Genomic DNA, 15,818 nt, shown 5'->3' on the forward strand with positions numbered 1-15,818 from the left:
ATCCTTGTCAAAATGTATTGATTTCTTGCACTTTTGTGGAGCAGCTGATGTCTCTCTTACATGGCGAAGGTGGTCAGCGGGAGCAGATCAGTGTAAAGCGTCTGCCCTTACTGAGACGGTTTTAATGAGACACTACAACAGCATTTAACTCCATCATCACACCATACACACACATTCATGGCAGCTGAACATGTCACTCGTTTGTATATTATATACTAATATATAACTTGTGTGTAATATAATATAATAAATATAATATAATATAATATAATATATAATATAATATAATATATATACACACATACATATACATATACATACATACACACATACACACACATACATATCTACACACATTTATTTTTTTCTTTCTTTCTTGTAAACACCTTAAATATCCATTTGTGTGTGAGAGAGAGAGAGAGAGAGAGAGAGAGAGAGGGGGAGAGGGTGAATGAAGAGTATGTAATGCAAATGTCAAGAAGATATTTACTCCCCGGTAGACAAAGTTCTCAGAATGAGCACTGATGGGTGACGGACACTATGATTGGCTTTTTATTTTGTTTATTTAACCCCTTTGTACCACCAAAAGACTGGCCAAAAGCTCTGAACATCACTGCACGTTGTTAAGTAGTTTAAAAAAAAAAAAAAAGATAACGTTTATCTAAACCCTTAGACTGCCTCCCCACCCCACTCCATCCCAAGTATACCAATTTTGTAACAATATAACATGACAAATTGATAATAAATGGTCTGATCTAATCGATTAGAGGTTTTAGGATTTTGGAGTAATTTAATTTAATAAAAAAGTGCTACTTTCCGGCTCCATTACCAAGAACACTACACTCCTACATATTTCACACAGCCTCATACACACACACACCATTATAATACCCTTACATGCATCAGGGTTTCTTCGGTATGGGTTGGGGGCAGGAGATGGGCAGTTGGGGGAAAGAAAGAAAAAAATTTTTAAAAAAGAAGAAGAAGAGGGCGAAAGAGGGAAAAGGGAAAGAGGGGGGGAAAAAAAAAAAAAAAAAAAAAAAAAAAAAAAAAAAAAAAAAAAAGAGCGAGTGGCCGACTGTGAAGGTGATGAATTTCTCTCCACCACAATCAGTGCACCTGGGTTTCCTTTGGTGGATCCAAAGGTAAATAATTGATGCAGGGATAAAAGCGTTAGTGGAGAGAAGTAAGACAGTCAGACAGCCGAGGAGGGGGGGCTGGGTGTGAAAGCCAGACCACATTCGACCCCCCACCCCAAAAAAGCCCTGATCCAATGCCCACTGCTTCCTCAACCCATGCTCCTCCGTGCCCCCTGAGCATGGCCCCTTGGCGTATGATGGCCCTTTGCGCTCTTGAAGTGCAAATCTGTGTTCTGACTTGTTCCTGCACACTGTCAGCATGCTTTCCTCTTGTCAGTGGTGATCGAGCGCGGAGGGAGTGTAGCGGGATCACTGACACGCCAGTGACACTGCCCACCAGATAATGGAAACCTATTGATTTTTTTTTTTCACAGCCTCTGTCTTTATTTGCCTGTCCTTTTCCTGTCCATGGAGGTAGCTGGTGCTTTTAGAGTGACCGTCCGAAAGCTAAGACCTCGTGATCTCTAGGTCACTCCTGCCACATGACAAGTGAGGAAAGACACACCTCAGGTGAAGAAAACGGGGGGGCGAAAAAAGAAAGTGCCCATCAATCAATCACTAGTTTTCTTGGCCACCTGAGACACTGTAACAAGGAGATAAACCTAACTTGAGAAACTCACAACTCCTCACTCCATCTCAGTCACTACTTCTCTGATGATAAAAAGGATGTGCTTATGCGTGGAGGCTGTGGAGCATTTGTAGTTACCACCTAAGGTTATGTTCTTGATATAAAACAATATGCCACATCTGCAGGTCTCGATTTAACAAATGAAATACAACGATAGTAGGAGTACATGTAGCTGCCTCGTCTGTCGTTTCGCAATGCCAACTCGTTATCCCTCTCCGCTCACATTAAGCATGCTCTCTCGGCCATGCTTGTACTTCCACATGGAGGAGGCATGACGGGTCTACACACTTTTAATAGAGGAATCTCCTGAGAGTGGCCCTCTTTGATTTGCTGCCTAATGATAAGCGTGCGCTGGTGGCAGATGGCTGGTGCGGATCTTACACTAGATACACATTTCTTTATGTTCCTTGCCTCCCCCTCGATCCTGCCCATTCATAATGCTGCCAATAGAATAATGGGAGAAAAAATGCGATCCTGGTCACGGTTAGCTCAATCTCATTATAATCCCTCGTTTTTTATTCATTCGGCCCCCGGGGATGCCCGGTCTCGCTCGAGAAGCCGCTTTTGATTCGGCCATGAGCACCTAATGAAGTCACAGAGAGATACAATTACTTCCCAAAGCAGGGGCATTAAATGTACTCCGAATTCCCTCTGGAGGAACGTGACGACAATTGGTTTGTACAGCTTTGATCGCCTGTCTAAGCCCTGGCCACGATAAACCGAGGGGTCACATAGCGAGCCGGGCAGCAAGATGGAGATGATTACTGATTACGTAACACTGATGTGGCTTTTTCAGTGATAGCATAAGAAAATGGCATCACCACGAAGCTTACCAAAAAAAAAAGAGCACAAATTTACAAATTTGTCATCAACCAATTTATTAATTATAGCGATTTTGAAAAGCCTACGTTTGGCAAACTGCTATTGCTCAGACAAACTCACTTAGACTCGATCTAGAATGGTTTGATGGTATTAATAGTCTTTGATATTGCTACATGTAAATTAAGCAAATAAAAGCTTAATCTAGATGAAGCCTTCCATGTTTTCTGGACAGTAAGTGCAATATAAAAATCCTGCTTACATTCTGAAAAACAAAGAAACAAAAACAATCTGTATTCTTTATACTAGCAATTTTCTCCATTACAGTTGGGCTAGTTCAGTGATGTACACTATCCCAAGGCCTTTACTAGATACTACTTTACTTAAATTCTGTCAGCTTTAAAGGAGAACTAAACTTTTATGTTACAATGTAACGTTTGTTTCTCCAGTCACTGCCACTCAATAATAACAGTTATAGGATTTTTCATGTTGTTAATGCCAAGTTAACATTAATATTTATGCATACAATAGTACACGTTTCAGACATATGAGGCCAGTAGAATGAGACATTTCTTTTTTATTTTTAACTTATCTATAGTTCTGCAGTGAACATTTCAGTAATAATGCTGCTCTGTTAATACATAGGCTGGGGGAAACTACCATAACTACTGGAGTAGCATGTCTACTGTTTAAAAACAAAAACAAGGAAAGAAAAAAAAACCCTTAACAAATGGGCATATTATAATTAAGCTAAAGCAAAAAAAATTTTTAGAACATATCTTGCTTCAATGTATATGATGCAGAGGGCAAATAGTAAATCTTATAATCTGGAAAATACAGTATGTCACTTATTCACATATAAAATTGTCCATAAATAGTTTAAGCACAGAAAGGTAATAGATTCTTTTTCAATAAATCTTAAAAGTAAGAGTTGACTATTTGGATGCCTCACAGTTGAGGTGAGTGTTACACAAACAGTGCCTCAACTGAAATCTGGCATCAGATCTGATATTAATATTCCTACAAAAAGCAGTGTATGCAGCTGTTACAGTAGTGTAGTGTAGTATCACTGTGTGCTTTTAACACATCCAGGTGAGCTTATATCAAGCGTTTTTGTATTGTCTTATTAATAAGCATATATAGCGCATGTCCTGGTATCCAATGTGTTTAGATTACAGTTCTTTTGATTTCGTGTGTCCACAAATGCAAACATCAATGTAAATGCAAGCTTCTAAAAAGACCCTTTATGATACATCTACAAATGCGCTGAATTTAAAATCCTTGGCAGAAGTTAAAATTCAGGACACACTGCATCAAAAACAAATCGGGAAAATGGAATGGTAGATTATATGTGTGTTATATATATTTATAATTTTTGGCTCATTTGGTTTTTGAAATCATTGCATAAATTCTATTTTACAAAATGCTTTTTTTTTTTTTTTTTGCATTTTAGTTGAGTGTTTTGAATAAAACCCAGCACTAATAATCACTAATAAACAAACAAGTAGCATTAAATGGTAATCCTACACTGCAAGTGATTATGGCTGATAATTGCCCACAGCTGTTCAGTTCTGGAAAATGTGATGTGCATGTTTGTATGAGAAAAGGTACACATATGTAATGCAAATCAGATAAAGCAGTGACGCTGGTGGCAAATTTCAGTAAACACAGCGATTCAGAACAGGAAATGATGGGGGGGGGGGGGGGGGTTGAATAGCAACACAGAAAAGGGAGCACGGGATGCAGAACACAATGGCCCTTATTAATCAAATTTGTGTAAAAACAAGCACAGATTTGAGGACTTGGAATAATATGTGAACAAATTATTGCATGAAATTGTCATATGACATCAAAACGACTGGTGATTTAAGAGCAAATCATCTGCTACTGTGTGGTAACAAGCTCCCACCCTTATTTACATATCATATACAGTCAGAGAACTATTGGCACCCTTGTTAAATCTAACAAAATAAGCTTAGGAAATCTGTCTGTATTTGTTTAGCTTAATCTCACCCTGAAGTCAAACCTTTCATTTAAGTACATTGACTAAGAAAAACCCTTATCAAAAATATACTTTTTAAAAATACAGATCTGCCAAAGCAACTGATAAATATGGAAACTGAGGGTGGAATTTGCGTACGCTTGTTTTACAATCAGATTTGACTGTATACAAATTTGATGAATAAGGGCCAGGGTTTTTTTTAACCACTAATTAAGAGTTATAAGTGATACTGTTCAATACTTCCTTGTATTCTTTTAAAAAATAAAACTTTTCAGTGGCCAAAATTTCAGCGCATCCCTAGTTACACAAGAATTACACTTACAGAAGAAGTCTTAGCAATATATGTAACACCAATGTATGATTGCGGTTTAAAAATAGATCTGAGCACATTATCTCTAAGCACATATTCAGCTCTGTAGAAGACTATATGAACGTAGGAACAGGTCAATACCAGAGTGTACACTTCTGACAAATGTCATGCCTATAGGTGGAGGTGGGGGGATTGGGGTTGGATAGAAGAGATGTATGCAGTACAGAAATTCTCTCTCGTTATCCATTTGAGATTTATATTTATTATATTATATACACACACACACAGTGCCCTCCACTAATATTGGCACCATTGGTAAATATAACTAAAGAAGGCTGTGAAAAATTCTTTATTGTTTAACCTTTTGATCTTTTGTTTAAAAAAAAAAAAAAATCACAAAAATACTCTCATTGATATCGAACAATTGCAAACACAGGTATATCCTTTGTTAAATATAGATGTGCAACAATTATTGGCACCCTTGTAGTCAATACTTTATTCTACATCCCGTTGCCAAGATAACAGTTCTGAGTCTTCTCCTTTAATGCCTGATGAGGTTGGAGAATGCATGGCAAGGGTTCTGAGACCATTTCTCCATACAAAATCTCTCCAGATTCTATAAATTTGCTGACTCTGCGTGGCTCACGGTCCCTTTCCAGAACCTTCACATTATCTGTCCCTCAGTGGTGGAATGAACTTCCATCCTCAATCCAAACCGCAGAATCTTCAAAAAAACAGCTAAAGACCCACCTCTTCCGTGAACACTTAACCAACCACCACAAAAAAATTTTTTTTAATAAAATAAAAAATAATTTAAAAAACCCAAATTACTCTGGTACTTACACCTCTGCTCTGTGCACTTTGCTTCTTCTAGAACTCAATTAATAGATCTTGTATCGTAGCACTACTTGTATTGTTCTCTGCTTGATCTATCGCTTTGCTTGTATTTTCTTATTTGTAAGTTGCTTTAGACAAAAGCATTTGCTAAATGAATAAATGTATGTAAATGTATAAGTTAAAAGTTTCGAGGTCCATGCACGTGGACTCTCCTCTTCAGTTCACCACAGATTTTCTATGGGTTTCAAGTCAGGGGACTGGGATGGCCATGGCAGGACCTTGATTTTGTGGTCAGTAAACCATTTTTGTGTTGATTTTGATGTATGTTTTGGATCATTGTCCTGCTTGAAGATCCAACCACAGCCCATTTGAAGCTTTCTAGCAGAAGCAGTCAGGATTTCCTTTAATATCTGTTGATATTTGATATAGTCCATGATGTCATGTATCCTAACAAAATGTTCAGGTCCTCTGGTATAAAAACAGCCCCAAAACATTAAAGAGCCACCACCATATTTAACCATGGGCACAAGGTAATTTTCCAAATGGCTACCTCTCTGTGTGCACCAAAACCACCTCTGGTGTTTATTGTCAAAAAGCTCTATTTTGGTTTCATCTGACCATAGAACCTGATCACGTTTGTTTTAGGATGAGAGTACAGGCTTTTTTCTTGAAACCCTCCCAAACAACTTGTGGTGCTCTTGACTTCGGATTGTAGCTTTGGAGACTCTCTGATCCAAAGACACAACTAACTTCTGCAATTCTCCAGCTGTGATCCAACATTTCCAGTTGACTAGAACTTCTTAATGATTGTCCTGAAGAGTATTTGTCAATTTTTTTAAATAAAAGATTGAACAATACAGACAAACTTTCACAGCCTTCCTTGCTCATATTTACCAATGGTGCCAATATTAGTGGAGGGCACTATGTGTGTGTGTATTTTTTTAATATATATATATATATATATGTATGTATGCGCACCATCAAAATTATTCAACCCCCATTGCAAATGGGTTCAGCTGTTTGCAATAAACAAATCAAACAAAATCAATTGAAATAGTTTGACACAAGGAACACTTCAAGTTTTCCCAAATTCAACTGAAAATGCAACTTATGATTTCTCCAGTTTCAAAATTATTCAACCACCTGAATAGAATCCCTCAGAACAGCAGAAAAATGCAAAACAGGTGTTGTCTCAAGCACACCTGATGCAAGTAATCAAGGGCTTCATTAGTTGTACCAGGTGTGTTTGAGTTGGAACACATGAAATACCTGAACTGGCTAGGGGTAGAAAGTTTATGAAATACCTAGACAGGGCAGAAAAAGGAAGATATCTACAGCTGCTACCAGATTTCTGAGAAGGCAGGTTGTGAAAAACCCTCGAGTGACTGCAAAAGACCTGCAGCAAGACTTGGCAACAGGAACCGAGGTTTCAGTGAGCACAGTAAGGCGCATACTAAACGCAGAAGGTTTCCATGACAGAATTCCAAGATGTACACCACTACTGACCCACAAGAAAAGTCAGCTCAAAATCATATAAATAAGCCACAGAAGTTTTGGGATTCTGGTCTGTGGAGCAATGAAACAAAATTGGAATTTTTCTGCACGATGGATCAGAGGTACGTCGGGAGGAAGAAGAATGAAGAAAGAACACTCTGTCCACAGTCGAGCATGGTGGTGGCTCAGTGATGCTCTGGGTCTGCTTTGCATCCTCTGGCACAGAAAACATGCAGCATGTGGAAGGCAAGATGGATTCATTGAAGCATCAGGAAATCCCAGGAGAAAAAGTCAGGCCATCTGTGAGGAAGCTGAAGCTTGGGTGTCATTGGACCTTCCAACAGGACAATGATCCCAAGCATACTTTAAATTCCACTAAGGCTTGATTGCAGAAGTCGTCCTGGAAGATTCTACAGGGCCATCACAGTCACCTGACTTGAACCCTATAGAAAATCTCTGGTGGGTTTTGAAGGCGGCGGTTGCAGCACGCAACCCCAAGAATATTACTAAACTGGAGGCCATTGCTCATGAGGAATGGGCCAAGATTCCTCAGGAACACTGCCAGAAGCTATGCATCTAGTTTGCAGCAGGTCATAACAGCAAAAGGGCCAAGTACTAAAGATGCTTGCCATGAAGGGGCAGTGGTGGCTTGGCAGTTAAGGCTCTGGGTTACTGATCAGAAGGTCGGGGGTTTAAGCCAAGCTGCCACTGTTGGGCCCTTGAGCAAGGCCCTTAACCCTTTCTGCTCCAAGGGTGCTGCATCATGGCTGATCCTGCGCTCTGACCCCAGCTTCCTGACATGCTGGGGTATGCGAAGAAAAGAATTTCACTGTACATACGTATAGGTGATCAATAAAGACTGAATTTGGAGAAACCACTTGAAGCATTTGTGTGATTTGTTCATTGCAAACAGCTGAAAAAGACTGTAAATAAACCTGATTTGCAATGGGTGTTGAATCATTTTGATTGCAACTGTATATATATATATATATATATATATATATATATATATATATATATATATATATATATATAAAATTTTCTACACTTGTCCAGAGATATCTCTATATAGAATACATTTCTGCAAGTCTCTTCCTATCGTCCTGTTTACATATGCACAAAAGTGGTAATGTGAATAAAGCTTGAGTGTAAACGTGATTTAGAGCCCCTGAGTGACACAGTCCGGAGCACATGGCTCCTCACACACAACTGGCACCTCTACCATCCCAGTGCCTGTGCCTCTGACAGCAGTGTGCATGAGGTGTCTCTGCAGGTGCTTCAGCCAGTCCTCCTGCACACACTGCGGACCCTGGAAGACCAGATCGCAGAACCTGAGATGAACGGACAAGAGCAAGCGACAGAAAGAGAGACAGAAAAAGTGAATTAAATTTAATAAAACAGATGAAGCGGGTTAGAGATGTATTCTGTATTGTGTTATAGATATAATTTAAATGAATTAAAATGGGCAATCAATCCACACAAAATAATCCATAATGGCAAAGTGAACACGTGATTTTTTTTTTTTTTGCAAATGTATAGAAATAAAAAAAACGAAATCTCTCATTCAGCTAAGTATTCAGAACTTTGGTTAAAGGTGAATCCTGTTTGGTTTGCTTATCTTGAGATGTCCCTATAACTTGACTGGAGTCCACCTGTGACAAATTCAACTGATTGGACATGCTTTACAAAAAGACACAAACCTGCGTGTATAAGGTCCCACAATTCACATTGCACGTCAGACCATAAACCAAACCATGAAGTCTGAAGAACTCTCAAATTGTGTCAAAACATAGATCTGGGCAAGGCTATAAAACAATTTCTAAAGCTTTGAATGTTCCAAAGAGCACAATGGGCTCTGTGCTTATGAAATGGAAGAAGTTTGGAACCACCAGGACTCTTCCTAGAGCTGGCCGTCCCTTGAAGAGATGGCAGAACCTGCCAGAGGAATAATCATCTCAGAAATACTCCATCAACCAGGCCTTTCTGGGAGACCAGATAGACAGAAGCCACTCCTGAGTAACATATATTGTAGGCACTGTTCTGATCAGATACAAACAAACAAACAAACAAACAAACAAACAAACAAACAAATAACTCTATGGGCTGCACTCCAAGTGCTACATCTGGCAAAAACCAGACAGTGCTCACCAATAGGCTAAAGTCATCTCTTCAGTGAAGCATGGTCGTGGCAGCATCATGCTGTGAGGGATCCTCTCAATAGCAAGGATGGGGAGATTGGTCAGAACTGAGGGAAAGATGAATGCAGCTGAATATAGAGAGGTCCTTAAGAAAATGTGCTCCAGAGTGCATATGTGACTTGGATGAAGGTGACAACGACTTGAAGCATACAGCCAAGACAATGCTGGAGTTGCTTCAGGACAAGTGTCTGAACGTCCTTGAATGGCCCAGCCAAAGCCCAGACCACATAACATCTGTTGAACCCCACAGAACATCTGTGGAGAGACTTTAATTAAGATGGTAGTTCACTGAAGTTCCCATCGAATCTGATCGAGCTTGAGAGGATCTGTGGAACGAATGAGAGAAACTGCCCAAATCCAGCTGTGCTAAACTTGTAGAGACTTACCCAAGAAGACTCGAAGCTGAAAGTGCTGCCAAAGGTTCCCGAGTGTCTGAATACATATCTAAATGACAGACTTCTATTATTATTTTATATATATATATATATAAATATAAATAAAAATTTTTGCAAAACTCTCTAAAAACATATTTTCACATCATGTCATTATGCGTTAATGTGTGTAGATTGATGGCAAACAAGTAAACGTAACAGATTTTTAAAAAATGAACTCTATAACATGAAGTATTTAAAAAGAAAAAAGTGAGCGGATGCTCCAGACGGCACTGACTGTGTGCGTGACAAATGGTTTGGAGTGGAGTACCTGCATGTCAGCGTGTAGATCACTTCAGAGGTGGTGTGTAGAGCGTGGAACGCCTTCCTCTTTGGCCCAGACCTCGACCGAGGCAGTTTCTGATTACAATCATATGCTGCAAAAGACACACAATTACAATTAGCAAAGTGCGTGTAGAGTAGGGGCATAAAAACTGAGGGATTCTAATTCATGTATTAATCTTATTATGTACAGATTCCAAACATCATATCTCAGCAGGAGAGATTCCCACTCCTGATGTGGTCATATGTACAGTATGGTGTGTGAATAAGATGGATAGAGGACGTACACGTTCCCTCCAGCATGGCGATCCTCTTCCTGCGTGCATAAGCCCTAAGATGATTGGACAGACTGACACCGCTGTGGAAAGTTGCATTACAGTGGATACAAATCTTCTTTCCATCAAATTTTCCTGTAAAAAACACAAACATGATAATAATATAAATCAAAGTAATTAGATAAAGCTGAGTGCATGCCAACAAACCGTACCAACATTTAATATTCACAATAGTTCCTACAATACCACAAAATAACTTAAGTAGTGTGCGTTATTCCATTTTTTTTTTATAGCACAGCACTGTTGAATTCTCAATCCCGACTGAAGGTGGCGATTTATTTTCTATAAACAGCAGCTCGGATAATCTAGTCAATCTAGCCACGATCAGCCAGTTCTAGTTCAGGTTTATAATAAGGTGTTTGTTCTAAAACATTGTTGTTTCTGTAGTAACAAATCATTCACAAGGACATGTGTGGCAGACATTCCACATAATCTAAGACTAATAATAGCTGGAGTTAAAAGCCTGATTATTATTAAATGTATAGTCATTGATCTGGTGATGAGTTGCATAAGGAGACATCTATTTAACATTTATTGTAGAAGTATCCAGTGTCAGCACGGCCAGAGGAGAGAGTCTTCGGAAAAGAGGGCGTTGTGCTTTCTGGCTTCTCTGTTTTTTGTCTTAACAGAGAGAGAGAGAGAGAGAGAGAGAGAGAGAGAGAGAGAGACAGACAGACAGACAGACAGACAGACAAACTGACAGACAGAGAGAGAGAGAGAGAGAGAGAGAGAGAGAGAGAGAGAGAGAGAGAACTTGTCTCGTGGACATTCCACATTATTAAATGTATCTATAAACAACTAAAAATATGATTTGTTCAATTAATAAATTACAAAACTGTAATTGTTGGTAAATTGATGATGTAAGAAAATAAAACACTTTAATTTAAATAAATAAATAAAATTTTAAAAAAATTAAAAAAAAAACACCAGATAAGCGGTTATTCAAAACAGCAGTCATTGATTATTCTGGACCAAGAGGACAACAAAAAAACTCCCTGCTTCCTATGCAGTCTTTTTTTCTGCATTTTTCTGTTTATTATTCCTTGTTCCAGGATACATCCACATTTCTATTTTAACTTCTGGAGATAATACAAAATAGGGGTGTATTTTTACATTTTTTGTATACAGAAACCATGGGGGTACAAACCTCTGCATTAAACACTACAATTACCAGATTAGAAATCACATAACTAAAGAGATTATTTTAAATGTATTGCATACTGTATGTGAGCACTTACCCCAACTTCTACAGATAAATTTATTAACATGTGAACACTATATTTAGATCCTTGTGTGTGTGTGTGTGTGTGTGTGTGTGTGTGTGTGTGTTGAGGGGGGGTTTGCAACGTTTTGAGCACACCAGCAGCTTGAGCGTAATAAACTGTGACTCCCTCAGTGTCTTCACCCGCTCATTCCATCTGTTGTCAAATCTTTACACTCACTTCTGTATTGTTGAGAACAATGTTTATCAAAATACACGCCACACAGTGTGTGGCTTTTGACAAAGGAGAACAAAAATTTTCAGCAATCATTCAGTAATTTATTTTTCTTGCTAAGGTGCAACAGGCTGAATTAGACCTTAAAAACATTATGACGACAAATGCTCTGAAAAATAAAATTACATGCCAAAGGATAAATAATCTTCACTGTCATTGTCATTTTTTTGTCATTTTTTTGTTTGCATTTAAAATACCACCATGCAGGATTTTTTTTTTCCCAAATTAAAAGGAAAACAGAAAACAGCTTCACACAAATTATAATACATAGCCTGATAAGGCTTATGTAATTATGCTTACATTTCCATGGCATTTTAATAACGTACATATTTATGGTTTCTTAAAAGTACAGATGTCTTACTAGCAGAAAAACTTTAATTTTGTTTTCCAGAATCCAGACACACCCACTGGTTTTTCCACCGCCTCACATGTACACCCGGCTCCAGGTATTGTACAGGTAAACAGATGGACATACGGATGGATGAAAAACAAAAAGATGCAAAACATGAACTGCGGTACATACAGGGTGTGTTGTGGGGAAATTCTAACAGCTTCTAGTTATTTCACACCAAACCATGCAAAACATATGCTACTTGGACTTGTTTTCCTTGACAAGACACCAAAAGGTTCTTTAAATTACCTGCAAATTGTTGTACTGACAATTACGTGCAACAAACCAACAGATGTCTTAATTACCTACCTAATATCTTGAGGCACATTTTCCCCTCTCGCTTGATTAAAAGGTAACATTTTCTAAAGAAGTGCCACTGCAGGGCTTTAAAAGGTTTTAGGATTCAGACAATCCAACAGACAAACTGTACTTCCTGCCAAGGAGGCAAGCACTCAACTCGGCCAAAACACAAAATGGCACCTTCAATAAAAATGGCCAGTTTTAAACTGGGGTGTATAGGTAGAAAATAAATGTGGTCTGTCAAAGTGAAGGGGGTGTGGCTTCTATACCTGACAGTCTGAACGAAAGAGATATGGACTGCATCCAAAATCGCATACTGTGACAGTACCTACTGCATTCAATTCAGTACCAACTGCTCGGTCCTTGATACAGTATGTACTGATCTGTATAAGCGGTAAGCATGAACACACTATGGACGTACTATGTGACGCAGATTCTGACAGCTCTTCCGAGCCAGTCCCGTTGCCTTATGGGATAGCGTGGTATCCACAGTGTCCAGTGGTTCCATACTGCAGAATCTCGGCAGAAGCAGTAGGTCAGCTGGGTATTTCTCGCCTACTCATTAAATGAATACTGAGAATTCGAATATACTTCTTTGGCATACTGCTTTCTGCCTACTGTATATTACGGAAGTAGGGATATGTGGATGCAGCCATGGCTTCTGTGATTGCAAGTCCCAAGGAAGGAAGCTTGGCATCCGTACCCACCAGTCTCCATTGAAGGAGGCGTGGCCTCTGTGCACGGTATTCACAGGGAAGGATGCGTGGCATCAGTACCAGTCTCACTGAAAGATACCAATTATTCCCCCACAGGTACACGATACTGAATCACTTCATACGGAGTCATATCAACAAACAAATCCCTATTGTGCATGAGAGCAAGAGGAATCAGATTTTAAACTCATTTTCTCTGTTAATTCTACTGAAATGCTTATTTGGACAGACATGAAACACAGGTGTGTAAACACGGCTGAGGCATTTCCAACATTACATCAAAGACCACGGTTTTATAATTTGAATTTCAAAGCAGTGTCAGATAACGCTCCATCTTTTAATGTGTGTTATAATAATTTGAAGGGTAGCAAGTCATTTTTTCCTCTCTCCTTCATTCCTTCGACAACTTTCAGAGGCATACATACAAAGACACGAGGGATACAAAGAGGGCACTGGTGCTTCATGAAGTGTGGGCTGTCTGCCACACATATTTAACAGTGGATTGGGTGGTTAAAACATGAAAGAGTTAGGGGTGTAAAAACATACAAAATAGTAATAAAACAAGGCTTTGTACTGCTGTAGCACATTTACCATCACCCCCTTGGTAAATGTCTCAGATTAGTGCCACGAAAATTTATCCATTATTATACACTTGCAGAGGCCCTAAAGAATAACAGTATGTACATTATTATGAGAATAAATAATGTTCTGTTCTCAGATGTGACCCAGATTTTTCAGCGTATCATACAGTTTACCCATTACCGGTCTGTCACATCACACCCGCTGCCTTTGATTCTACATCAGCAGAGACAAGACGGATCATACACACAGCTGTCTGAGACAGAGAGAAGGCCTCATGTTACAATGAAGCTGTGTGCTCATTAAAACTGGCTAAGATGAAGAAGAGTGATTTATGTACACTTCTATTCGGTTAACATTACAAGGGAAGACTGTAAATAAAAATGGTTATACAAAAAATAATAATAATTAAAAAAAAAATCAGCAATAGCCTTCAGAAACTTTTAACAGGAAACAGTGTGTGTGTGTGTGTGTATATATATATATATATATATATATATATATATATATATATATATATATATATATAGAGCAGTGTGTGTTGTGATGGTGTAATGACTAACACAGGTGTAGATGTAGTTAGAGACAAAAGCGCAAACAATTTCTGCTCAAGTATATTAATGTCAGTTTCTGATCACAGCACCACAGTAAACAGGGATGCACTGAAATGATGAACAGAAATATTAACTGCACAGCAAAAGTTTTGCAGCTTAATACTTCAGGCTGCTGTAGCAGCATGCATGATGGTTAAAACGTTACTTGATTTAATTGGCACAGAGTTTGGGAGTGAAAGTGTAACTGGATTAACAAACAATTATTTTTATGTCAAATGTTTATATAAATCTGTCAGTACAGGTATTTGGACTGTACATTATCATCACTAAACCAGTGAATGAAACAGATAGTAGAATAAACTTTGAAAGAAGTTGTACTAGACATTACTGGAAACTTCTCTTTTATCCTGCATTACATTTATGGCATTTAGTAGATGCCTTTATCCAGAGCAACTTACATTTATCCAATTTATACAACTCAGCAATCGGACTTGCTCAAAGGCACAGCACTAGCAGATCTTAACGCCTGAGCTACCACCATCATGTTTCATATCTGACCGCATGTGTATTTTCAAAGCCCTGAATAATATCAAACTTCATGCGCTCACCCTAACTGAGGATTAAACCCAGGTCAATGGCATTTCTGCAACAGCCACATTACCGCTGCACTACTCTACCACCTGTTTAAACAGCGTTAATTTAATTCTGTAGTTAAAGTTCCTGTCAGTGTCAAGGTCATTAGATTTCATGATGTTATTGCTTTACCTTAATACTACATGAATTGATCACACACTCTGCATAATTCAATCTAGTAATTAGAAATATGATATTAAATCATGTTTTGATGAGAAACTTGATATTTGTATGTAATCTATACATAATATGTATAGATATAAGATATAAATCTGACTGACAACATAAATTCTCAGCATAAGGAGCCTTCTCACAAATTAAATAAATAATAATAAAAAAAACCCAGAAAGGTAGTGATAATATTAACACTTATGATTTAATATATGGATGTACTGTATTTCATAAAGGATTACCACTAGATAAATTTGAGTTAGTCTTGTATAGTTCTAATTATTCACAGCTTTAGAATTTATCTGAGAGAATGAAAAGAGAACAAGCGTGTCAGATCGCTGTAATGCAGTCGATGTGTAGCTGTCTGTGTGGTTTAAGGACTCTGCTTGAGATTTGAAGAGCAGAACTGTATTTAATATGAAAACTGAATATCTACTTTATAAAAGATGTGATGAGGCAGTGATATTTAAAACCAGGTTCCTATAGCTAAAAGCACTGTTACTATC

At 38.3% G+C, this 15,818-nt stretch overlaps 1 protein-coding gene across 1 annotated transcript in view; it reads right to left on the minus strand.

Annotated features, from left to right (window-relative positions):
- Positions 1-8,247: 8,247 nt before the first annotated feature.
- The window catches only part of znf644b (zinc finger protein 644b), a 61,348-nt gene continuing 53,777 nt past the window's right edge, over positions 8,248-15,818 (minus strand). The window contains exons 8-10 of the mRNA XM_053683827.1: positions 10,428-10,550; positions 10,130-10,235; positions 8,248-8,560 (exon numbers count right to left, since the gene is read on the minus strand). Coding sequence (XP_053539802.1) covers positions 8,389-8,560; positions 10,130-10,235; positions 10,428-10,550 — 401 coding nt within the window. The 3' untranslated portion in view covers positions 8,248-8,388. The remainder of the gene's footprint in view (positions 8,561-10,129; positions 10,236-10,427; positions 10,551-15,818) is intronic.

Source organism: Ictalurus punctatus, chromosome 11 (genome assembly GCF_001660625.3).
Source record: "Ictalurus punctatus breed USDA103 chromosome 11, Coco_2.0, whole genome shotgun sequence".
NCBI lineage: Eukaryota > Metazoa > Chordata > Actinopteri > Siluriformes > Ictaluridae > Ictalurus > Ictalurus punctatus.